Genomic DNA, 27,796 nt, shown 5'->3' on the forward strand with positions numbered 1-27,796 from the left:
CGCTTAAACCTCGCAACCGATTTTGATGAAATTTGGCATAGAGATAGTTTGAGTCCCGGGAAAGAACATAGGATAGTTTTTATCCCGGTTTTTGAAACAGGGACGCGCGCGATAAAGTTTTTCTGTGACAGACAAAATTCCACGCGGGCGAAGCCGCGGGCGGAAAGCTAGTATGTATATAAAAATAAGTCGGGTTTTCCTTCTTGACGCTATAACTCCAGAACGCACGAACCGATTTCCACGGTTTTGCATTCGTTGGAAAGGTCTCGGGCTCCGTGAGGTTTATAGCAAAGAAAATTCAGGAAAATGTAACAAACGAAATTTCGTTTAGGGTATTTTATTTACTGTGATTTTCGCGTTGTATCCGAAACTATTGTGGAAATATTTCAGTATAGATATGTAGTACAGTCAGCGTCAATTAAGTAGTTCGTGATACCCAGGGTGGTCAAAAAGTTGTCGACCCAACCTTATTCCAATGAGGGCTATCGTTTTAGCGCTCACCAGTTAGCGCCACTGTAGAGTAAGGTCCTGTTACTTGCTAGTAGCGAAGACAGTGGCACCAACTGGTAAGCGCTAAAGTGGTAGGAGGACTATCGCATTTGCACTCATCAAGATGGCGCCACTGTAGAGTAAGGTCCTGTCAATCGCCAGGGGTGCCAACTGTTAAGTATAAAACGATAGCCCTCATTGTAACAAAGACGTGTTGCGAACTTTTTGGCTACTTTAGGTGTCACCAACTATTTGACGCTGACTGTGCATTGCGTGATTATGGGCACGAGAAAATTGCAATTTGATGCCTATATCTTCTCATGAAGTCTATCATCGGGCCCATAACTATAATTGACTACCCGATGACAAGTGCTTTAAGTGAACATCCACCTGTTCTGTCCAACGCAAGAAAGCGTGCACATGCTCATACAAATGCGCCATAACCGGCGATGTGTGACGGTTCCTTGGTAGGTGCCTGTGGTCCGTGGCCATGACGGGTTCCTTGCCCCGTGGGCACCGTGGCGACTCTTGGACCATGAAGTTGTAGGGTACGAAGCGATTTCGAGTCTTTATCGGAAGAGAAACTAAATGGAAACCTAATATCGGATTGTTTGGGGTCAGTGTGACACTATGGCATGCAATAATAATTATGTTAAAGAGATTGAGGATCCGTAGTTGAGGGTCCCGGGTGAAGCTCGCTTCCACCTTCGGCCTGATCGTCACTTACCATCAGGTGAGATACAGGTCAAGAGCTTCCTCGTTGTGGATAAAAAAATATATTATGTATTAACAATTTTGAAGTAGGTACTTATTTGAAGAAAGAAATAATCACTGAAACTATAAACCAACATGATCAGAATAACAGTGAATATTTAGTATAGAGGTCACTTTTTAAAAATCGGACACGAGATACTTTGAGATACTATGCCCTTGACTGAACAAAAGTTTAAAGAAAAACGCAATAATACTTCATTATTTTTCAGTAGCTTTTTATTTGGAGCACACATTGTTTTTGGTTTCGTGCTCCAAGTGCGTGTGACATACATTATTATAAAAGTTTACTGCAGAATCCTCATCTGTCAGTGTATTTTTAATTGGACCAGAGATTACAAACAAACAATCATCATTTTTTCTCTATACATGAATCCTTTTCTGAGCTCATCGCAGAAAATAATCGGCTTGTTATAACAAAATGGAAGACTACATACGCGTTGAGTAATGTTGACAACGCTTAACGAGCTGTTAACTTGTTGCCGTCCTCAACACCGTAGCAAATTGTTTAACACGTTGAATTAACTAATACAGGGTATGTAAAGGTCATGTGAAGCCCTTGTGAACTATGTGGACATGTATTGACCATTTGAGATTTGACCGTATTCACTAGGGAAACCACTGCACCGCGCAAAACGTACCGACAGATTGTTCGATGTATTTAATCGTTATTATTATTATTATGTAATTGGAAATATCTTACCTATTGTAATCGTAATCTAAGTGTTGGTTATCAATTAATATCTCTAAAGTAGTAGAAATGTAATTCATTTGTAGAGCGCGAGCTTTATATCATTTTACTTTGTGGAATTGAACTTTTTATAACAGTTTAGTGGTCAGTTATTCTATTGTGTAACAAACCAACAATTCACTTTCACGCACGTAAATTATGTGTTACGCTATAATAATTTTGTTGAAAGTCCTATGATTATGTTCCATATCGGTAAACGCTTTATTTACAACACAGCAACATTATGTTGTTCAAATTGCGACTAACAGCTCATATTAAATATTTAATGAAGTACGTTTACAATTTACATTACAGGGTGTTAGGTAAATGGGTATATGAGCCGACAGTAGCCCATGTTAACATGGTCATATAAATGGTATGGTGAAGTCAGAAATTTGATATCATCATTTGAATTTTTTTAATTTTCATTTAAAATTTAATTTTATAAAATCCGATTTGTATGAAAAATAAAACAATTAAAATAAAGATATCAATTTTCTGACTTCACCATACCATTTATATGACCATGTTAACATGGGCTAGTGTCGGCTCATATACCCATTTACCTAACACCCTGTATATTGTTATGTGCAGAAAAAATATTGTGAATATGGTCATCCTAACTCGATCAGTAATGATTAATGAATGCCGTTCGTTAGTTGAACATCTTTGGCCACCATCATAGCTATAATAAGATAATTTATGTTTGAGCAACCATAATATGAAGGCACTTACGTGCACTTAAATAAAATTAAACTTATCTCTTGATTTGAAGATATTCAATCATGGTACTTTACTATCGGGAATTATCTGCAACGATTTTTTACCCTGAAAATCATACTTCGTCAAGAAGGATCTCCCAAATTAATCAGATAAAGGAAGGTTTAGCTTACCTCGGCATATGTCCATGCGGCCAGGGCTTTAGGCGGGGTGTCTGGTGCGACTGCACCGAGCCTGCCTCTCTTCCTGGCCTCCTGCAGGATCGGCACCTTGGAGTTCTTGTCGCCGGATGACAGGATCACTTCGCGTTCTATCTGTGGGAAAAGGAAGGTTATTGAGAACTCTACAACTTGAAGTTTTGGCTGTAAGGAAGTCTGGACGACGGTAGAAAAGGAGGGAGGTGCTTGACAGTCAAAAACGATAATAAAGATGGTAAATCACAATACAGACCACATTAGCACAGACTGATAACGGTTGAAAAGGAACAATGATGATGATACACCCGACCGATTTCGGCCATGGCAACCACTCCAACTTGTAGCTGTCTTGGCGGCGCTGGTGTGCCCGAAGATGGCTTACCTAACCGATTTTTGGAAATAAAGGAAGAATGAAGCGTTTTTGATGGCGGATTGTGCACGGGATAAGCGCTGTATGAGGAGCTGACTGATGGATGACTTCTTTCTTAAGGAATAGCTATGTGATACTTTGACCCTTTGTTTACAGTCAGTAGGGGGATTATCATCAGGAGTATCTACACATATTTTATCTAAGATACTACCTATTCAAATGTAATACAGCCATCTTACAGGGGCGTGCAGAACTAATTGAGAAAATGTTTGAACAAGGTTCAAAGTCCGTTACATCGACGAAGAATCAAGTAAATCTAAAATTTTATCGTGGCTTCAAACCAGGCTGACATGAGACATCCATAATGTAGTTATTTGTATGCACTGTCACACATTATTACGTATCTGCTGAGTAAGTTGCGCTTACTTGACGTTTCTATGAAAGCTTTTGTCTCTTGCCCTAAGCTCGGGCTGGGTAGACTGCTTTGTGTCGGATACTGGATAAATTCGAGTAGGTATTACATAAGTCAATTTACGAATAAGTTGAGCTAAGCCAAAAACACTTGCGTTCAAGGTAAATAGAATTCAGTGAATGTAGCCAGGCACACTTAGGTGGGTGTACTACCTTTTTGCAATGTCTTATATCAGGTATCATTTAAAAAAAAAAAATAGTAACTGAAAGTTGTGCTATTCTCAAATTACGAGTATATAGACAGGGACGTTGCAATGCGCTTAATATTATGTAGCACTACATTGCTATTACTTAATAACATAATACAAAGCTACAGCTTTGACTTTTCATCCGAAACTCGAGTTAGTTCCGAACTTAAACCAACTGAAATCTGCGGGATATTTCAAAATTGTTTTTCTGGGATTGTAGAGAGTAATGATGTCTATTAATTATAACCTAAGTAAAAAAACACTTCACATCATAATTATTAATTAAAACCGGTGTGAAAAAGAGTGTTCGCACTTTCACAAGCATGAATCATTTGGGCGCATCGTTGCATTTTGTTAAAGCACTACGAGTAACTTTGCTGAATTTTCTCGTGCACTTTTTTCCATCTAGTAGTTTCTAGCGTTTCACTGTTTATTATGAGGGACTGTTCATTATGTCCAGACCTTTTATTATGAGGGACTGACAGAAGTAGAGGGATCGATTTATGTTTCAGAATGCATGTATTTATACAGAGTTTTATAAAAGATTTTAAGTTACACAATATAAAAACAATTTGAATAATTAGTTGCTCCGTAATGTTTAAGTTCTATTAAAAACAAACATCTCTAAATAGTACCCACACGGCTTTTCAAGTTACTGAAAAACTGCAGTTGAAATAGAGTAAAATAGAAAGATACTTCAATTTACAATTACTTCAACATAACGAATTCATATTTTGTTAATCAAAACAAAACATATAAAAAAGCTTACGTAATCAACATAACGTACTCACAGTTCAATCTCAGTCCGTCGAACTAAAAGCTCGCACTAAACCTTTCACATTACATTTTCACCGCAACGTAAAAAATAATACAACAACAATTAAAATCAATTATTCTATGTACCTCTATTATGTAACTAGAAGTTCTAACTCTAACCTGCGCGAGCGCAGACGTCACGTCAAACCGACCCGACACACAACAATGACTTCTTAACTTCTTATTACTTTCACTGCGGATGAGATGAGCCACGCAAAAAGTTCGCTTCATATGTTATTAGTGATCGAAAGTTTATTACGCCATTACTTACGATTATTAATAATTATTACTTATTAGTACTTAATTTACTCGTAGTCACGTGAGAGCTTGAACGTTGACTCTGACACATGAATTGAATGGTAATGAAATACACAATGGTGTAGATTTTCTTATAGATATTAAAATTGCTAAGCAATGGCTTATTCAGACTTATTTTATTAGTTAAAATGTAACAGGATAATCCGTTTGATCTAACTCGTTATGAATACATTTCCTTATTTCAAGACATTCGTTATTTCCCTGATTTAGATACTACTTAAGTCATTTAGGGGTTTCGTGAAGCGTTTTTGATTTCTAATTAATTTCCCATAAATCTTTCAAAGGTCAACTCTACTTTATAGTTTTTTTTTTTTTTTATGGCAACCAAACCTCTCTGGGAGTTTTATTTCTGCCAATGTCGAGTGAAAAATAATTGACAAAGTTATCAATAGAACGTGGGTGTTTCAGTTCTATTGATTTTTCATGGATTCCGTGGAGTTAAGTATGCCCGTAAGCAGGTTTCGAGACGCCACCGGGTCCAAAGCGGGTTGTTAATACGACAACCCACTCGACACTCGATGCGCGTTCAAATTCGAAGTATTTCAATGTTTTTTATAATTTATCACTTCACTGCACTTTAGAACACAAAATAACACCAAATTTGTACACTAAAGTCCATTAAATAATAAATTGAAACCATTAAAACAGATCGACCATGCTTCCCGTTCAACTACCCTCCACGGAATCTACTTTATAGTTGTAACTAAACAGTTTTAGGAGACTCATAAAGTTTGACATTAGGCGTCAAGATTACGCGGTAGGCCAAAGAAGATAGAGAACTACCCTCTCACAAATACATAATAGCTTTCGGTATCTACTCCAATTTATATTTTACAATCACCGCTCTACATTTGGCTGTATTATTCATGAGTTAACACGTCCATTAATGTTTTCACCAACACATCTTAATTTTATGAGCAAATAAGTTTAAATATGTTAATTTCTTTATTAATTGACTGATTAGCATTGCAAATGCAATGACGTAAGATACGTGGGGCCAATCCGCATACCTACATAACAATATTAGGGGAGAGTTCGGTATATTGTACCGCCGGGTAAATTGTACCACCCTCATATTTCGTAAAGTATTTATTGAATGTCTGTAATTGCAACACTCAGCGATACACAACTAAAATCAATTAATATCGGCCATGTGGTTTTTGCCGTGACAACAAACACGGTGTGTTTTATTTTGAAAAGTATTTTTACATTGTTTTCAAGTAACTTATGACAATACATGTTTAGTTTGTAATTTTGTTAAATTTAATTACAGGGTGTTTCTAATATATTATTTAGAAGCGTAAATTAGTGTGGATTACAATTTTTTAAACATTTTTCGGTATTTATAAGCTATATTTTTTACCAATTTTTTAAAAGCACTATCACCTAGTCGGCTAAATTGTACCACATCAAGTTGTATGGAACTTTAACAAAGGATTTTGAAATTTTTTTTAGTAAATCATATTTTGAAGTTATAATAGCTTAGTTATGTTTGACTAACAATAAATGAAAGCAAAAGACTGGCAAAGTAGATTAGGTACAAGTGTGCGTTACGATAATTGGAATTACAAAACTTGTACTCAAAATCGTGATAACGTGTAAAACAATATCGATTGTCTATGTTATTAACTACTGTTCCTTTTCGTTTCCTAATTTGTTAAGAATGTATCGTATAATATTTTGCGATAGTTTTTTTATAGGCTTGAAATTTATTGAAATCCAATTTAGTAACCCTGTGGTACAAATTATCGAACCGGTTGGCTAAATTGGACCGAAGCTCTGAACTCGTACTTTGTTGATTTGTGCTAAATATACAACAATCATGTTAATTAATACTTATGAAATAGTAAGTTGAATAATGTATCTTTTATTATATACCATGGACATTAGCAAAAACAAAAGAAAACCATGTGTAAAATGGGATTGAAAAAAACTGGTCCAAATTAGCGGACTCTCCCTTATTATGTTTGACAAAATTGGGATAATTTTTATCTGTAGTTTATTGTATTATAAAAGCTTCTTTTGAAGCTGCCGAGTTGTAAGATTGCAGAGAAAAGATAAATCTAAAAAACATATACGAGTAGGTACCTACTATTATAATAAATGATAATAACATAACCTAGCGTATTGGAAGGTATAGTACTCTGGATCTAAAATTTTCCAAAGCTTTAAAAGCTCTCATAAAGGTACATTTGAATATATAACCGACGGAAAGTTTCGAAGCGGCAAATATGAAACTGTATAAATAAATGTGAAATTTATAATAAAACAAAAGCCACAGCTGCAGGGACGGTATTTCGCTAAGCAGCCAAGAAATTATAAACCTGACAGAATTTGCAAGTATTTTCTTCGCTGTGGGCCAAGCACTCAAAGAAAAGTCTCTTTCCCAAAATTATCACTAAAAACACGGTCAAACAGCATCATTGACTATCCAACTATTGTTTTCCAAACTTCCCACCATTTGAAAACCATAGCTAAGGCCATCTTTGTTCCAGTCGGCAAGGCTGCGCGGGCGCATGAAATCGGAATTACAAGCCACTTAGCGCTCGTCCGTGCCCGGCGATTGAGAGTAACGTGCATGGACTACCATAGACAATGGTTCCGAGATGGTTCAGTATTTCTATGAAATTAAAGAGATGGAGCCGATTTTCAAATTAACAAGCTGTCAAAATAAGGCTTTATGATTTTAAACTTTCGCGTTCCATTTCAAGGCTTTATGTGATGGTGACAGTTCACTCGTATTTATCTCGTCTTTTTAAGTTTTTATATGTCTATCATAAACATAAATTGTTGTAGAACGAAACCCGAATCGAGGTTTTTAGCTTGAGCGTGCTCATTTTCTACTCAAATATGAGCTTTTCATATTTTTATTTTTGAGTCAAATATATTATGAGGTTTTCATATTTTTATACGCTTGCACTTTATGTTACTGGAAGTTCCATTGTTTTGTTTTATTTTTATTAGAATTTATTTATTGACTATGTGTAAACGTAAAAAAACGACAGCCCGTTAAACCGCCGCACCTGAACGCATCGTAAATTCATAGGTACTAAATTGACATAACTTATACGGATAGAAAGTATGGGCACACGCATCCTGCCAGGCCACTTCGGTATAAGGCCGTAGGATTAGCATTCCTCGGTCTGGTCAAGATATACGAGTATATACGAGACGTAAGCGACGTCATTAGTGGAGTCGCTACGACGTATACGGAGTCAGCGGAAGAAGACTGGCAAAGTTTAATTAGACGCAGCAGGATTGTCCTTACTAATCCCAACTAATATTATAAATGCGAAAGTAACTCTGTCTGTCTGTCTGTCTGTCTGTCTGTCTGTCTGTCTGTCTGTCTGTTACGCTTTCCCGCTTAAACCTCGCAACCGATTTTGATGAAATTTGGCATAGAGATAGTTTGAGTCCCGGGAAAGAACATAGGATAGTTTTTATCCCGGTTTTTGAAACAGGGACACGCGCGATAAAGTTTTTCTGTGACAGACAAAATTCCACGCGGGCGAAGCCGCGGGCGGAAAGCTAGTATTACATATAAAGACGTAAAGTTTGTAAGTTTATTTATACGAAGTGATTTCAGGAGCTACTGAAGCGATTTTGAAAATTATTTCACTAGGTAGATAGCTACACTATTCTAGAGACTGCCTTAGTCCAATATACTTTTTGGAAATCCGAAGCCGAAGCTGTGGGCAAAAGCTAATATATTATCTTTTTTCCGCTTAGCTCTCATCAGTTACAACTGCGCCCATATTACGAGTACTTATTACGCTTTCAGCTTTTTGACATTTTATGGGTAACTATTAACCAACTCCTTATATATCATCCGTATGGTGCATTTTACTTATAAAGGGGGATACCTAATGAAATTGTGAACATACTGTGTTATCTGTCTATTAGAATTGTGCAGTACACAGCTGCATAACCAGCTTACGTATTTATGTAAACACGATGCTTCTTGCTAACGCACTTACATTCATGGTTCGTTACATCAATCTCTGTAATTCACTACAATTACTATGTTCAACTAGACTTATTAGTAGTTTAGACTTAAAATAGGCTTTAGTTGTAGTGACAATAATAGATTAAAATTTCTATTAGCTTGACAAATCTAGAAAAAATCAAGATAATAGTGTTTTTCATGAACTTAGTGACTTAGATGATGTAATTGCTTGTTTAATCAAAGGGCATTGGGCAAGGGTTCCGCCCAATATTGCGCGTGACACGATACGCATTTTGCCGGTGTTTTGAGTCTCAAATCAGTGGTCTCAAATCAAATAAAATTAACTTATTTGTGAAAATATAGGTCAAAATTATCTCGTCAGTATTTAGTTATTTATTCATCAGCCCTATCAAAGAGCACCATCAAATTGAAATTAGTTTCAGCTTGTTGGTATTTTGAGGTCGATAAAGTAATCAGTTTTGCCAATTACGGCTTGAAACGGTCGATCGAGAGAAACTGGAGATTGATTGCTGATAATAGATTTTATTTTGACTTTTCCGACTGTCTGTTGTGCTGATTATGTGTCTTGTTAAAGTGTTTTAAATGACTTGCGCAGTTTTTATGTGCGTTATGTTGTCGTGTAATCGTGGTGGCGGTAGATAGAGTAGGGCAATGATGTGGTTACAGATGCCAAAAATAAGGATTCAGCAGGATTATAGAGATCTAAGGATAATGCTCAAATCGTCTGGTCAGCCTGAGACATCCATTGGCTTCTGTCAAAATAGAGAGGCAAAAACCTCATACAACTGATATATTGTGACAGAACAGTTCTCGAGTAGCGACTACAGACCCGAAAACTTAATGTCTCCTCAGACATGCCTGGAATCGGGCAGCTCTGAGGAGACTAGAATCTTGGGAAGGGTTCCTTCAGATTCTGTTTATGTTTGTGTTAGGAGTTACGACAAGTCCAGCAGACAATGGGCTTTAGTTAAAGCTCGATTCACACATATCAGTGAAGCTTCAGTTCCGTCACAGTGTCCTCTCAGTTCAGTATCATTGCTACAGTGTAGCGTCAGTGAAATATTTTGAATATTTTAAAATATCAGAGAGCTGTTTCAATATTATTGTTCAGAAACTATGAAGTAAGTTATTTTGTTTATGAAGCCGCGGCGGCGTCCGTGATCCGACAAAAAATATCGTCGTCAACGAATACGTCCGTGATTGCCGGTGTCGGCACTGACACTGAGAGCACTGTGTCGTCACTGACATTGACAAGTGGGGATGCGTTCATAGAAACTGTGACTTCACTGATATGTGTGAATCGGCCTTAACACTGTCGCCCTTGGTCTATTGTTGCTTATTAGAAATTAAAGAGGACGTGCTGATAAAAGAGTGGTTAAAACATCTCGTACTTACAGGGAACTTGGCGGAGTGCGTGTGCAGGGCGGCGTGCGGCGCGGACGGCGCGGGCGCACCCGGCAACGCGGCCTCCGGCGCCGGCGGCATCCTGTACGGCGGGCTCGAGACTGTGCCTGCAACAGGTGGGGGACGTTAGCTTTTGTATTTGAACATTGTTATATACCTTCGTGTAAAGAGTCAGTGGTCTCTGATAAGACTCATTGTGACCGGCAAAAGACCTAGAGACAAAGGTGACATTTTCTTCCACCACTTCCATATTTTGTCCCGAAGTGATGGTAGGGCAAGCTATATTTGGGACGTGTATAAGCGCCCTGGAAAGGGCCTAAGTACTTTGAAAGGTCGAAGTCCGAAGTGTTAGTGACATGAGTGACACAGCAGTGTAAGTAGTTCTCCATGAAAACTAGGACAGGAACAAGTGGAAGCAATTTGTATACTTCGTAGGATCAAAAGTCAATAAGGAGTCGACTGAAGAGAGTACTTTCAGTGTAACCTACCTTTTGGAATACCTAGCACTATTTGAAACGAAAAAACAACCTAAATATAGAAATATTTGTTGTTACAGTTGATCAAGGTAAGTCTGGCGGGGGCGCAATGGGGTAAGTGTTTTTGATTTTCCTTTCAGCTATTGTGATATTACAAAGATGTGCGAAAAATATGGTCACTAAATGATATTATATTATAGCCAATCATCTAGGTCTAGGTGTAGGTACTAGTTGGTAAGGATTCTTAAAATTTACTGAAACTATTTTCTTTGCTTGACATTGAAGCCTTCGTTTTTACAAGATTCCTATTATCACACTCGTAGTACACAGGATCTCTCAATCATCAACCTCGTCAACACTCATCAACGGTACACGTCCATATAAGTACGATAAAATCTGATTATCACATCCAGCTTGCGTTTTATAACTAATTAAATCTAAGTACGTTTGAGAACCTTCGCAATTAACGCATTAACTTAGCATATACCAACCAGTTTAACTGATACGGCAGACGGATACGGGTATCGCGATAATCGCCAAACAACTCTAGGGGAAAACGAGTTAGGGTTAGGCTACAACGGCTAAGCAGAAAGTAAACTGCTACTCTTTAAAAGCGTTTAGGGTAAACACGTAGCGAGTAGCGACATAGCGGTAATAAAAGAAAAAAAAAAGGTAAACTCATTTGTCTGCCAATAACATTTCACCCGCTAGATCTTAAGTTAAGTAAGTACTCCGCGATCATGGCGCTTGCAACAGTGCTGAAATATCGGAGGCTCGTAAATAAAACGTACATGGTAGCCCATATAATAGATAACTATTCCAATAATAGCTGAATAGCACTAAAGTACAAGGAACAGAGTTTAAGACAGATGCGAATTTATTAACACACCCTTAAAACATTACTAAAACTAAACAAGAAGAAGTATTATGCTGAAAATATGCCCACTCAGTTTAAAATGCGTTGTCCTAATCCTGTTTTTCGGTATAGGAATCTTTTTTGAAAAAGATAACAGGATTAATATTAAAAACGGATGAGCAATAAACAACAATCAGCCGCGCGTTATTAATTTGTTTGGGAAAGTGCAATTACCTATATTTTGTTGTGATAAATTTTATGTTATTTTCCTTCATGACCCAGAATTTTTAGAATATGCTTTTGGTGGTTAAGCTGAAAATATTTTATGTCTGTAGTCCTTGACAAGAGTATGCGCGTCTTGTGAGTTTTACACTATTGATAATTAAAACTTAAGAGAATTGTTGTGTGTCCCACGCCTTAGATTATTTTCTCCGTTTTCCCACTAGTGTACAATAACACCAGCTGTATTAAGTGCCAATTTCTCAGGAGCATTTGTGGTTCAATAAACGAAAGAGAGCGAAAACAAATCAAATTAAATCCTTTGTTTAGCTTTCCCATCAGTAGTTTTTACTTTTGCTGTGTGCTTTTTGTAGAAGATTGGATTGAACAGGGTATCTTTTAAATCAAAGAAGCACGCGAAGGAGCAAAGGTATTTTAAAGAGATAATTAAACAAGTTTTCAATTGCAATGTCTGTCGGTGGGTGAATACTTACTTACCATCTAGTATGCTACTAATTTGTTTTTATAATGTGTTTTTATGTTAAATAGTTGTGTTATGGACTATTTAATCATCAGGATTTGAAGCTGATGGAAACTACGAGCATTGTTGTTAGAACTGTATCTCGTAAGAGTAGGCGCACACCGTTGATTTTTCGTCGGCCGATAGTTTAGTCGGGCAGTTGATCAGTATGGGCATGTATGGGAGTGCGCAATCTACGCCGATTCGATTTGGCCGATTCTTCATACAATTTAAAATCGGGCACAACTATCGGCCAACTAAAAATCAACGGTGTGCGCCTACTCTAATGCATAAAGAAGCAAATAAACAAAAGAACAACAAAAAATTTTCTTCTAAAATTAAAGGAGGCCGTCCTACTGGCCAGTTTCCTTCAAGTTGTAATACCTACTTAACTAACTGTTATGAAAACCTCTTTTCCTGCTTATTAATGGAAAGAGACCGACTATTCAATAAGGAAACGCTTAGATAAAAGTGATTTGCCCTTTCATTATGTCATATGGTAATCGCGATGGGTTTCACATAAATTACATGCATTTCATATGATACGGAAGCGGCCACTATTCTAATGGCTCAGTGAGTGTCATTTCCTTAGCAATGAAAACTTTTATTGCCACTTTGTGGTGGTGATTGGCTTCTTTAGCAACCACCAGTGACCATATTATAGCAACGCAGGGTTCTTGGGCACTTGTAAATAAGAAAATTAAGAAATAGGCCCCTTTATCATCAGAGATAATAAAGATTTTTATGTTACTTTAGTTCGAATCTGTAATAAAGGCATCACAAAAAGCAATGCATTTGGAGCTATCAAAGTAAGCGTGTAGTTTTCGCATTATTTAGGCGATGTTGTTGCTTTAATGAAACAAAAATACCAAAGGCTTTTGTCTTGCACCACACTCTACATGTGGAGGTATTCGCTCATTTCCTGTGGCATCGCACTCACTTAAGTCACCACGCATGTACAGTCCACAGTACACAATACATTATTGTTGCAAAATCACTCATAATTCAAGTCAATAAGATTTTAATTCACTTAGCTTGATACGCCGTATGTACCACTCTCGGCACATAAGCTGGCCTCAAGCAAATTGCACCGACCGCACTCAGAAATTGATATTATTAAGTTTTTGCTACTTAATTACGTCATTAGGTGCGTCTGAGCGTTTCATTTATATTTCAATTTGCTGAATTGCGTGAACACCGTTAATTTTTGAATTACCGAATTATAATATGTGGCACGCGGCATTTTAAGATGAGATTCCTTTAAAAGGAAGCTGACCAAAATCAAAAGGTTACTGTGAATGAAATTATAACACAACATTTTGTATGATAAATGAAATTAACCATAACATGGAAGAGAAGAGAAAATGTGATAGGAATAAATGAGAGGATAGAACAATACGAAAATACTGTGCTAGTTTAATAATAGCAACACTATAATGAGTGTATATTGTATGTAAATGTGTGTATACCTAGACAGTGTATCGATGTCAATCTGAAAATTCTCTCACAGGTAGAAAGCTACATGTTTGATCGGCGGAGACTACTTTTTATCTATTAATTTATGTAATAGTGCAAGCAACTTCTAATTGAGTAATTAAAGTTGATTAAATTATGATGTTTTAAAATGTTAAAATTTTCTCCAGAAAAGAAGTGATCAAAGCCAAATCAGCCTCTTAAAGAATAGACAAAAACATATACCTATTACTAAATGCAGAAATTTACCTGTTTTTGCGATGATTTAAATACAAGTAAAACTATCTGTAAATTAAAAAGCTACTTTACTAAGATTTCTCTTTACTAATTGAACAAATATACTATCGGTGTAAAATTTAACAAATATTACCAGGTTAGGTACTCTTAATTGTTTAGCACGCCAAGTAATTGATAAAATACAATTTATATGAACAAATTGAATCAGTAAAAGCATTTATGATCAACACTTTAACTTCTCGTTTTACTTGTTACCACTAATTAGGTATTACACGATTTGTAAATACCAATTCAATTGCTGTAAGCAATTGAATAATTTGATTAAAATTCGTCAAATCACCCCCCACTATCAGTTTTAGTTTCTTTTCACGCACTATAAGAAAGAGATGGTCTAACTAATTACATTGCAAACGACACGGATTTGGACTCAATGTGTACCCTCAACTGTCACTAAAGTGTGCTGCGACATTTAGGCTGGGTTGCACCATCTTACTTTAACTATAAAAACGTTAAAAATCTGTCAAACTCCATGCATAAAACATTGGTTATCGTTACAGTTACGGTTAAAATTATGTGGTGCAACTCGGCCTAAGCGACGCGGGCGCAAGCTTTTAGTGATTCATTTTTGCTCTCAGATGAGTGATCCATTTTTGTCTCTTTTAACCAACTAAAGTAGGAGGGACACACTCTGACTAGTAATTACATAGCAAACAACACGGATTTGGACTCAATGTGCCTCAACGGTCACTCAAGTACGGTGGCACTGAGCGTCGCCGGCGCAAGTAAAACGCTAAACTATACACACTGTCCCGTTGCGACCGGTCGTCGGCTCAGCTGGCCAAACGGTCGTTGGCTTGTAGCTTCACTACATAGGTCGCTAACTAAATAGGTCTTATGTAATCGCCGAAATACTTGAAATTTATGAGTTTATAACTTCAACTGAAATAGGGTTTGGAGGATTTAAGGTTCTGTGCTCTAGTTGTTCTAGGATTTTATGATTTAGTAACTACAAAATTTATTTATTAGGATAATAAAAAAAGTTATCAATAATATCATGATGACAATACAGTCAATACATGATCCGATTCTTAAGATCTTTATGTAGTTAATTATCATCATCATCAGCAGCCTATAGCAGTCCACTACTGGACTGTCTTTGACTTGTCGAAGTTGTATTCAGCTTCTTCTAGCAACTTGTAACAGCATGTATCGCTAGGATCTGTATTAGGTATATGTATTTGTATGAACTCATAACATATCTCTAACATGTTATAAATGACATGTTATATCAAATTGACGTGACATGTTACGACACAGATATGCCATTTTAATTTTTCGATCGCGGCTAATATTATTGAATGTATTAGCATTTTACAGCCTCATTTGTTTTGGACGGTAAATTATGTTATTTATATTCAATAGCTTAATTCAATCCATTAATTAGATTCTCTACCATATAAAACTCTAGCGTTGTAGGAGCTTCCAATATTAAAATATATTAAGTTGTAAAATGTAAACCCAACTATTTTAACTCTACAGGGTGGAAACGATAAGTGATCTCACTCGATTATTTCTAAACTATACAAGATATCAAAAAACTAGTTACTGATCCTGAAAGTGCTTCATGAGCTCTATCAAACGGTATTAATAATATGTTACAGAATAAACTGGATCTATCCGAAAATTTAATGTTTCCAGCTTCCATACATTTGGTAAAGTCACATTATTTTAAAAACTACACATGATATCGTAAAACTGGTTACTGATTCTAAAAGTGCTTCACAAGCTCTATCCAATGGTATCAATATTAGGTTAAAGAATAAACTGGATCTATCAAAAAATTCAATGTTTCCTTCTTCCATACATTTAGTACTACCACAGTCATGACACTCATCTCTTGACAATATTATAGCAAGTAAAGCCTAAAACCAATGTTTTCCATGAATAATTTTAATTAAGAATACAATTTACGAGTTTATTTTAAGAGTTTATTATTCAATGAAAAAAAAAATACACTTCTAATATTGTGTGTCTGGCATACATTTAGTATGGAAGCTGGAAACATTGAATTTTCAGATAGATCCAGTTTATTCTGTAACCTATTATTGGTACCGTTTGAAAGAGCTCATGAAGCACTTTCAGGATCAGTAACGAGTTTTTCAATATCTTGAATAGTTTAGAAATAATCGAGTGAGATCACTTAACGTTTCCACCCTGTATATGTCTAGACTAGACAGTTGCTTCCTCCACCCGGGCGATGACGGAACGCCGCGGAGGTTTTAGTGGGTACTCGTCCTTTTCAGGACGAAGCAGCGCCCTTTTCAAGGCGTCGGGAGTTTCACACACCTTGTCCGCCGGCAGAGGTGACGGTGCACAAAGCATTTCCACCGCTTAAAAAAATAGCGACGAAATGATGCTCATTGTTATAACACACAAAGTAAAACGATTACAATTCTAGATATTTTCTCATTGCACGTAGTTTTTTTTTATCCACAACGAGGAAGCTCTTGGCCTGTATCTCACCTGATGGTAAGTGACGATCAGGCCGAAGGTGGAATAGAGCTTCATCCGGAATCCTCAACCACGGAGGAACTGACTATCTTACCTCTAACTGCCGGAACACAACAATGCTGTAAACATTGTTGTTATGGCGACAGACTTAGGTAAGATGGTGGTAGCTAGCCAGGCGGACTTAGAACAAGCCCTACCACCCACCAAACCGAACAGAAAATCTGCCCCCACTGGGAATCGAACCCAGGACCTCTCTCTCTGAAACAGGTGGTCTTACCACTAGACCACAGAGGCGGTTAAGTTTACAAAGCCATCTTCTGCATCACTAATTGCACAACACCGGAACAAATATCGTAAATTAACTCGCAACTCTACATTACGACACTAATATTGTAGAATCGATTAATTAATCATTCGGAATTATGATAAATCGGATAGAGAAGTAACTGGCACGGATTCTGTAATGAAAAAGTTACACAAGGCGATCTCAATCTTCAATTTTAGACAATGGGAAAATCGTGATCTAAAACGTATTGAAGAAGGCAAAGCCGCACTTCCTAACTAGATTCAATTTGCACCTGCGGGTGATAGAGACGCGGAAACGGATAAGAAATAATAACCAGGGAGCTTATCTGAGATTAACTCGTTATTAAATAATAAATATAACTACTATAACTAGCTTATGTTTGCGGCTTCACCTGTTGCTTTATGTTGTACACGGATTTTGTTCACAAAAATGGCCTCAATTTTTTATATAAATACATGATTCGTATGGAGTTACACTGCATGCTACATCAACACATATCAGCACAAGCTATTGGTGCGACATAACGATACACGATACGACTTATGCAAATGGTAGGCCAAGTCACCATTGTCGCGTAAATGCTTTGAAGTCGTTATAGAGAGGAAGTTTGATTGCAAGAATATTTATGTATAGTAGATAAAGATTAAAGATCCAAACGACTGATACACATGCAATAAATAGTGGAAAGTAACTCAGGTTACCGGGGACCGTTTGTGGGAAGCCTAGACTAGAAAAAATTGTGGAGATAATATTTATTTATTTATTTAATAACAATCTTAGCTCTAACATCACAGGTTACCCCAATGCGATAGAATAGATTAATTAGTACATATTTAACAATTAAAATTGCCGCTATGGCTATAACATAAAATAAATAATGTAACCTATTAAATATGGCTATTAAGTGGACCACTGAAGGGAAAACGATCTTAATTAAACGATTACTGAGGCATTAAGTTGTAATTAAACTTCATATTTGAAAGTCCTAAACTACCACAAGTTCAAAATATTTATTATAAATACTGTGAGAAAACATGAACCATTTAAGAGCTTTTGGCGAGCAACAAAGCTTGAAATTAAAAGCTTTTATGTAAAAGCTTTTGTCTTGAAAGACTTAGCCTTCTTTAGGCACTTACAAAGAAATGTACTTTATGAAGTTGAAAATCATGTATTTATTTTCATAGGGCCAAGAATATAATATCAATAGCTAAAGCTTTGTTATATTGTGTAGAGAAACATAATTAACGTGGTGCACATCTTTGCACTAAGTCCTTCAAAATTAATCTTGAATTATGATGGTATCAATATAATGTTCATTTTACATTACCATAACAAAGCGAGGGCTGAGGCGGAAGCGCACATTCTAAATTATGCTCCATCTGCATATGCTTAAGGTTAATTTTCGTGCATTGTTCTGCCCCTATGGCACGACAGGTGCAGTTGACCTGCTGTTTTTGCTGGTGCCATCGGTCCGGGGTTCAAGTGTGGGTTCGAAGCTATCTACGGTAGAATCAACTGTTATGATTCATATTCTGAGCTTTAAGATATTTAAATGAGTATAGAAACAACTGAATAAATGTAGGATTATGCACTCAATTTTAATAAAATTTTAAAGCAGATCAACTTACTTTTCCAGATTCAGTCAGTACAGTACCTAATAATTCTAGAAAGTTTTTAACTTGATGTTGACTAGTAATAAACAAAAAATAGTACCTAAATAGAAGCTAGCTTGAATACGGATTCTAAGTGTCTAACTAGACCCATTGTTCTTCGTACTATCCGTTTTAAATCTGAGCCCATACAATCAGAGAAGGAAGTAACGAAATTAATAACAACACAATAGACACAAAAGCGGTTGACCTTGCATAGAAAGAGCGGAGATACGATTGACTTGTCAATTTGACCTGTCATTGTCAGTCAACTTCGTCCATTGTTCAGAGGTCTGCAGACCCACTTTGACAGTCTTAAGCAATAATAAATTTAAATTCTGATTAATTTCGTTGCGGGTTTAATGATAGTTTAACTTTCCCTCGGGATAAACTTGACCTTCACTGCTTGGGTTTTTATTGGCAGTCAAGCTGTAGATTCTAGCTACACAGGAGTTGCAGCGGTGGGAACGAGAGGTGGGAATAGTCCCAGAGTCATCAGAAATAGTAGGAAGGTGTTCAGACCCAGATAAGATGGAGGTCTGTAAGCTAAGGGGTTTGAAATTGAATGAGTCATCGTGAGTGTTGCATCGGCCCATATTTTCTCTATTGGCTTTTACAATAATTTTGCAAGATCATTGCGGTCATCAATATCTGTAATAACTGTTGTAAGTCCCGTCTTCTTCGGTTAATGTATTGAATTTATAAGTGAGAGCTTTTGGGTCTTAGTAAATTATAGTTCTATGTTCGTTCGTTCGTTCGTTTCAGCCAAATGACGTCCACTGCTGGACAAAGGCCTCCCCCAAGGTTTTCCACAATGAACGGTCCTGCGCTGCCCGCATCCATGCTCTTCCCGCGACCTTTACCAGATCGTCGTATAGTTCTATGTATTATAATTTATTAACATTTATAGCCCACTAAGTATAGATGGTAACTTATCTAATAAAATTGATACTTTTATCACGTGCAAGATCGGTTTACCTTTAAGCTTTTATAATCCGTTTCACCGCAGCAAGTAAAGCATAAAATCACTTAACATACACTATGTGTAGCGAATAGGTATCGCTTGCGAAAACCGGTTCTGTTTTATAGAGCTTTTACATAAACCAGAATCGGCGACATAAACGAAAATTGTGTCTTTTGCGTTTATTTATTGGAAAACGACATACCACGCTGTCAAGTCACCCATGGCTTGACTTATAAGGAAAATCAACTCGATAACTTGTGGAATTTCACTTAAGAATTATGTAAATTCTAGCATTATGGAGTAAGTTGATTTGCAGACACGAGAAGTAATCAAAAAGTTAGTACAGCTTTGAAGAAATCAACCTAAGTAAGAAACTAGTCTATAATTAGATACAGAATAGAGCAAGGACAGACATACCGGATCGTCAGCGGTGCACAATGAACCACTTGATGAAATAACCGTTACGGACACAATACACGAGTCATCGGCATCGCAAGATACACGAGCTTTCGACTTTCGCCCATTCACACGACACAAGTATTAAGACATTAAAATTATATCGAACCTCGAACCGCAAAAAAACGGAATCGAACTCCGGCGAGGAATCTCAGAGGACGCGAGCGTGTTAATAATAACAAAAACTTTGTCACAATCGAACTAATTGGGCGCGTTCAGAATTGGAATGTATTTTGAATTTGACGGAGCAAGACATTCACCTCTTGCCGGAGCGGCGCGCGCACTGGCCGCGGCGCGCTGCGCAGAACCCGTTTCGTAGAAAAAAATGCCTCTTCCCGCGTCCAACGCCGACGTGCCGACCCTTTGCATATTTCCCTGGTCGCTATTTATCATTGCACCGGCATTATCCACGGGGAATGGCACGGAAATTTCTTGTAGCTTCTCGGGGACTAGTTGGGTGTCGTTAAGTTGATTGTCCGCTCTCGCGACATCGGCCTTCGGAGCGGCCATGTTAGCATTAGTCAGGGCTTGGCGCGAAACGTCCACCTTGCCTCGGTCTGGCCCGTTTGGAACTTGCGCCACTGGATTTCTAGGCATCACGATTGGTATTCGACCGTAGACTGGTCTGGTGCTGCTGTATTTTTGAGTGCTGTCTATCACTCGAGGCTCAGGAACTGGTTGGTTGCTAGCATTGGTATTATTGGCAAAAGCATTCACCTTTAAAATTTCATTCGCTTGTTGCAGTAGTCTTCTTTGTATGTTCTCTATTTCTCCTTTAGAAGCACGAGAGTTCTCTGATAGCTCTGCTATCAATTGATTGACACTGAAATCCGCCATTTTATTTTCTGCTTGGTTATTCTGTGACGTCGAAGCAAGTTGCGGTAGCGCCGTCTCTATCAGCGCCGAATTCCTGTTGGAATTTTTCTCCTCCAATTTCTTAGGCGCCTTGACCTTCATATCGGGGGGAGGAGTAACAACTATTGTAGGAAGGTTTCCTTCAGAGTTAGCTGTTTCTTTTCCTTTCCCTCGTTTAATCTTTCTCACAGTCCTGCTGGCCATTACATTATTACGGGCCACTTAATGATGATTGCCTTTGGTTTAACTACTTTTTTCACACATTCTATTTCAGCGTTTAACTCGACCTTGTTCGCAGTAAATTTTTTAATCAGATCTGCGACCTTAAACATGTTATTCATTAAATAAAAAACTTGAGGAGCGTCTGTTTTATTGAGGCTCTTAACTTGGGCATTTTTGAGTAAACGTGTGTAATTTAAATTTATGTTAAATCGGGTAAGTTCTTGGAAGTTTGCAGAAACTGTTTTGCGTAGGGTGCGCATAAAGTTTGCCGAATACAGCAGTAACGACCGGTCTGTATTGTGTTTCAGTGACAACAATGAAGCTGACACACTTTCCCCGTGTCTGATATTTCATAAGCCTTTGTTATAGTTTATTTGGTGCATAGATTTGTTCTCACAAGTGTTTGTATGTTTTGTGTCATACACACACATGTTACATCACGTGGCGTTATTCAATTGGATTCTGTAGTATTTTGATGGATTGCGTACATGATACACTATCATAGTTATTTGGATCTAGTTTTAATAAGTAGTTAGTTCTAATATTCAGTTAGAAAAACTTAACTGCAGGATAAAATTGATTTACATCAGCAATGAGAAATTATAAATGTACACCGCGAAATGTAAAAAGTACGTAAGTCTATAATTCTGTACTTAAGCTCTCATTTACATATAAGTATGCTTAACAGCGAATACATAATCGTGTTAAATGACAGACTGCTTGACACGATCTACATTTACATATGCTTGTATCTCTGACTTTGTAGTATAATTTATATTCAATCTGCCTTTGAAATATGAACCACATTTAAATCGTGGTAGAGTTAATATTTAAATGAAGCTGCGTTTATTTTTTAAGATTAACATAAACGGTGAAAATGTTGTAGCAGTTTTGTAACAATAAAAAATCATGGCTGTTTTTGTGCTATTATTATAAGTGGATGTACTTACATGATAGCAATTAGATATGACATTTACTTTACACATAATCTTTTACGTGTTATTATAGAAATATAAAGGTACTTAAAGTTAATTCCTACAGTTACCTAAATGTATAGTCATGCACTTTCATTTGTTAGGTAATTCAAAGCGACTCGACTAAAATTAAAGCCTAGCTCTTATTGATTGGTTTCATTTCACTATTTAGATTAACAAGGCTTAATTACAAGAAATAATGCATTGTAAAGTTTCAAGATTACATCTTGAGTCGAGTAGGGTCTATAATGCGCAAAATTTTATTGCTGTCGCCGCTCGAAATTGATTATGATGAACTAATTAGTTTAAGATGAAATGGTGCTAACTTTGGTTGTAAGATACACTTTTTTTAAGATGTCGCCCGAAGACCCCTACTAGTACGAGTACAAGATTTTTTGTAGTATTTTAGGCAAGTTTTGTAACTAATAAAATCAATTAATATTGCCATCAAATTGATGATCTTTGTCTAGCTAGAGTGTAGTCCAATCTCTATTGAGTCGATTATTAACTTTATCTCTATTCTCTATATTCAAGTTTTTCAAATACTGCCATTTTCTATTGGCTAAAACTAGTACTGCAAAAGTGCAGAGGTCTAAAAGTTCACTCCCCTCCCCGCGCCGTCTGCCCATGCGCGGGCGCGTGTCGTAACGGTGACGTCACGCGCCTTATTCGGCGGTCGTTAGCGAGCGCCTACTAGGGTGGATTTAAAGCGCTTTTGCACAGGTGACTCTTATCACCTTTTCTAGAATCGCAATTATTTTAATTTTTATGACCAGTATATTGAGGTATTTCTAAGCGGACAGATTTATTTCTCTATTTGTTTGCTTGTCACAGATCTGATTTTTATTTTATAATTAGTTACTACAAACGTGACGCGCTAACAAAACATGACACTGTTTTAAAAACGAAATGTTTCCTCAGTTTCTTTACTGTTACGTCCTCATTATATTGTCTTTAATTGTTCCACATTTTAAATATGTATAAAAATTCCTTATATGGGAAATCGTTTCAGAATTCATACTTAAATTGTATTTCCATCGTAAAGGTAACGTGGATATAGATTTAATGGCAATCCGCCGTGTCCACAATAACCGCTATTTATTGCCCTATTAAGCTACTATGTGAGTTATTAGTGTTAGTAGAGCTTTATAAGGCTCCGGTCACATTTAAAGCCTTTCAGCCTTTATATTCTATTTATTAGGTGAGCCTTTGTCGTTATCTCAGCCAGATATTTTAATGTTCGGTTTTTAAAAGACACTTTAGTTTGTAAGCTTTTTGTAAGCTTGATTAAGAAGCTTTTCGTTGTTGTGAAATCTTATGGTATAGGTACCTACTTATGTGATGAGCTTGTTATGGTCGATGACTGATTAACTTCGTTTATAAATTATTATGTATTTGCTATCTTTTGCCCGTGGCTTTACTCATTTGAATTTTGGTCGTTTTTATCGCGCTCCCCTTTTCAAAAACCGGGATAAAAACTATTTTAGTGATTTTCCCTGGATCTGAAACTATACCAAAAATTGGTGCTAATGCTAAGATTCAAGCAAGAAAATGTAGCTTACAGATACAGACAGAGTTACTTTCGCATTTTTAATATTAATATGGAAGTATGGATCTACCAAAGCTTTGGAATACAATTTGCATTGCCCATTGTATGAGAGCATCGTTCCATTTGTTCGCGGCTTTATACTCCATGAATTTGTTAGTGCCACTGTTTCCAATTTACGTGTAGGTCTTGAATTTATAAGCGAATTTATTGGCGTTCTGAGTAAACTACTGAGCCACATTGTTTCTTTGTACTTCGCTTATGGATTTCTGTAGCAAATTTAGAAATAGGCTTTAGGAATTATTAGATAACTAGAAAGTTTTTAGTCCTACAATGGCAGGAAGATAACCTCAAAAATTGTTTTAATTAGAATCAGTAGTCATGGAATGTCTCCAAAAGGAGAAAAAATACAAAACGTGATTCTACTAATACTATAAATGCAAAAGTTTGGATGTCTGGATGTTTGTTACTCTTTCACACAAAATCTACTGAACGGATTTTGATGAAACTTTACAGTATTGTTGTTTATAACCTAAAATATAGGCTATAATTTATGACGATCTGTGACAAAATTTCACGCGGGTGAAGCCGCGGGCAAAAGCTAGTAAATCATAAAACGAAAATTCGATCAACAGACTCTAGAAGAAACCTACATACTAAAACAATTTTACGCTGTCTGTTTATGGGAAAACTTAAGAACGCTACGGGATCACCTGTTAATCAAGCCGTACCTATTTGTCTCTATATCTACGAGTAGTAATGTGCGGACTACTGATACACTTCAGCTGTAACAAACCGTTAGCTAACACCTCTGGTGCCAATGGCATTGTTTAATTGTTTAATTAAAGCGTAACCCATTGTCGGTAGCCGCCGGGGTGTGGTTCCTGCCATCTTAAAACTTAGAGCCAAAACACACGATGCGTTGCGGCGCCGCAGCGACGCCGCGCTGATCGTAGGCTGATCGTCGGCGCTGACAGATCAATATGTATGTAATTGAAGGGAACGTTCCTGAGTGACGCTGATCGCTCGGCGCCGACACATACAATTCGGCTGTCAGCGCTGACGGTCAGCGTGCGTCAGCGTGACTCTAAAACCAGCCTTATGCTTCAACCACACCAACGCCATCATAAGCCAATGACAGGTCACGCGATCCATGAGAGTCCGCGCGACCTGTCATTGGCATATTATCGCGCTGGCGATGGCGATCTGCACGCGTTGGTGGGGTTGAAGCTTTACATAGAAAAGTCTGTGGCTGTACCCAAGAGCGGTGCGGCGCCGTATCGCGCGGTACGGCGAAATCTTTGCGGTGCGACGCCTCAACGCATCGTGTGTTGTGGCTCTTAGAACTTAGGGCGTTGACTTGCTGCAACTGTTTTTGCAAAAATATTATAACATACTAACACGTTATTACAGCATGTTTATTTACAGAATTCTGTAAGGAAATATGTTATAACGTAACGTAACACCCTCTGTAATCAGGCTACATAATACTGGTATCATGGGGCGTGTCTATTTTCTACCCAATACACGTATGTTTTGGTCGCGAATTGTGAACTTTTACCTATGTGTTATTTGGAAACGGTTTTCCCCAAAGGTCCATGACAATTTTTCTTCTTTTCCTCATCGAGTCCATGATAAAATATACAGGGTAACAGGGAAACTCGACCTATTCCTTGTAAGGGGCTATACTAGAGTTCATTAATAACAAATAATTATGTATCCCACACCAATTTTGTATTCCATTGTGAAGCAAACCAGTCAAGGCTTCAGTACTAAAAAAAATTAAAATGACGAAAGATTCATGATTCCATATAAAACGGCGATTGCTTGATTAGTGTGTTTTGTCTAATTTCATTTATGACATCGTAAAAACAATGGATCAAGCCATATCGGGTTTACAATTATGAGTCATCGGAGTTTTCGAAAGGCTCTATCCACCTCTGCGTCGACTGTCATATAAATCACCTGACACCGGCGAGGTATCAATGATTTAATTCTATTATTGGAACGAGAACTAAGCAGAGATTTGTTTTGAGCTTTTTGTACGGCAATATTTCAATCAACAGTATACCCGTAGGGTGTTAAGTAAATGACGTTGCCATGTTGCCTCTTTTCACTCTTAAGTTGTCTATAGCGGCTTATTTTGAAATCTTCTAGAAATCTATCGAATTAATTGTTCTAAATCTTATCCTAGATTCTAGAACAACCCTGATCTTTATTAACCATAATGCCTCTGACATTGACTGCTTAATAAATATTATTACACTTAGCTACTTAATTGGTTAGCGCTTTAGGCTTAAGACAATTGTAATTTCGAGTCTTATTAAATTTGTACCTTGGTAAAGGACGAAATTAACAAGAATAACGTGTGATATGCACTAGTGTAGCTACAAATTACAATAATACATACAAGTACATTATGCACTTACGCAATGAAAAAGCTCACGAAATTTACAGCAGTTTTGCAATAAGTCGCTATTGTTCATTTGCGTTTTTTACCGACTGCACGAAAGAGTATGCAACATGAAAACTAATTCGCACGTCTGTAATATAATAACTACATTATAATACTGTAGTATTATTTATGTTATTACATTGTTTGAAGAAGTTATTAAAGTTAATCCTGATGTAATTAATAGTGCAGAACGAATTGAAAATAATTATACGCTTTGCTAATTGGTTTCGTTTCAATTATTTCTAGATTTTGAAGTTAGTGAGGTTTGATGTAACATAATAGTCTTAACCTAAAAGTGTAGGTCACGTCTTGATTTTAATCCGGGAGTTTCGTAAATTCATTTGTTTATAGATTTTAAGTTTCAGAGTATTTTTCGAATTTGAACCAAACATTTCACATTACTTTAGATAAAAACGCAATTTTTTCATAAAACTACCCGCAAGTAGGCAAAAGTAGGGTTCAACACACTACGCAAAACAGTTATACGATTACAAACAAATAGAAAATTAAGGCCTCCTAAAACAAACAGTCCCAAGTTTGTTTCGTCATCCAATATGACATGCGATATTTCGTAAACACGCGGTTTCATTTTTAAAGAAAACATAAAAAAAACGATTTACAGTTAAAACTTTTAAAATTCTAATAATTCCTTAAATTACGATACCGAATACACAAAAAACAAATGACATTAGTTTTTTTAAACTTCACTCACAACACTATTATCACTCATTCTTTTTTCAAATATTTGAATTTTCGACCAATGAGGTCTTCACTCCCGATCCGTTCGATATTCAAACTATTCTTTCACCGGTAGAGCACATGGATCAACCGCACAAATTACACTGAACGCGCTGCGCGGGCGCTTGGGCCACCGAGATTCGCTTTCGTAGCCTCAAGTGACGTAGAGATGGGAAAAAACAGACGCGGCCTTCTGTATGTTTGTATGGCTATTGTGTGGACGCGAAATTGTGACCAATAGACTCATCGTCGTCCTCGTACTTATTTCGACAATAACTTAATTTTTTGATGCTAAAAAGGTTTTGCCAGTGTAGCGACTTGCGCAAAGGCGATTAGAGCAATCTAAGGGATAGTTTACAAAAGCTGTTGAAAATTAAATTAACATAAATATTTATCTAAGTTACAATAAAGTTACTAACTATTACTTGTATACCCAATAGTATTCAAATTCAGATATTGGGGTATTGAATAACAAAAATCTGTATCAACAGTAGCATCATCATTGTAGGTACCTACTTATTATTTTTTTATTGCTAAAAACGAAAGCTGTTATGAAAGGAGTTCGTTACGTTCAAATGGTAAAAATAAAAAGTGTTTTGATGATTATGTTAATGATATGTTTTTAAATAAAAATAACTTTAATGAGATTACAGGTTAATTATTAAAATAAGTGAACTCTTTTTAAAGCGGCATATTGTTGCCAAAATAAATGAAATCAAGATAGTGACAAGGATTTTGTAAATCTGGACACTAAAACTTTATTACTGTGTAATCATGACTTTCATTTGCAGACTTTCTTCAGGTTTAAGCTGAGCTCTTTTTTATTTCACTTCCGTTGTTATGTCTTATCTCCAACCGGTTTGTTTAAACCCCGTCTTATGATAAACACTGTTGCAC

At 36.8% G+C, this 27,796-nt stretch overlaps 2 protein-coding genes across 2 annotated transcripts in view; both read right to left on the minus strand.

Moving 5' to 3' along the window:
* Window positions 1-2,773: 2,773 nt before the first annotated feature.
* LOC135078263 (uncharacterized) overlaps window positions 2,774-27,796 on the minus strand; it is a 61,089-nt gene continuing 36,066 nt past the window's right edge. The window contains exons 4-6 of the mRNA XM_063972861.1: window positions 10,433-10,548; window positions 2,884-3,024; window positions 2,774-2,800 (exon numbers count right to left, since the gene is read on the minus strand). Of these exons, the coding sequence (XP_063828931.1) occupies window positions 2,774-2,800; window positions 2,884-3,024; window positions 10,433-10,548 (284 nt within the window). The remainder of the gene's footprint in view (window positions 2,801-2,883; window positions 3,025-10,432; window positions 10,549-27,796) is intronic.
* On the minus strand, window positions 20,311-26,743 carry LOC135078264 (uncharacterized). Its single transcript, XM_063972862.1, has 2 exons — window positions 26,658-26,743; window positions 20,311-21,287 (listed from the first exon to the last, which is right to left on the minus strand). The coding sequence occupies exon 2, from the start codon at window positions 21,166-21,168 to the stop codon at window positions 20,311-20,313; it is 858 nt and encodes a 285-aa protein (XP_063828932.1). The 5' UTR covers window positions 21,169-21,287; window positions 26,658-26,743.

Source organism: Ostrinia nubilalis, chromosome 14 (assembly GCF_963855985.1).
Source record: "Ostrinia nubilalis chromosome 14, ilOstNubi1.1, whole genome shotgun sequence".
Taxonomy (NCBI): domain Eukaryota; kingdom Metazoa; phylum Arthropoda; class Insecta; order Lepidoptera; family Crambidae; genus Ostrinia; species Ostrinia nubilalis.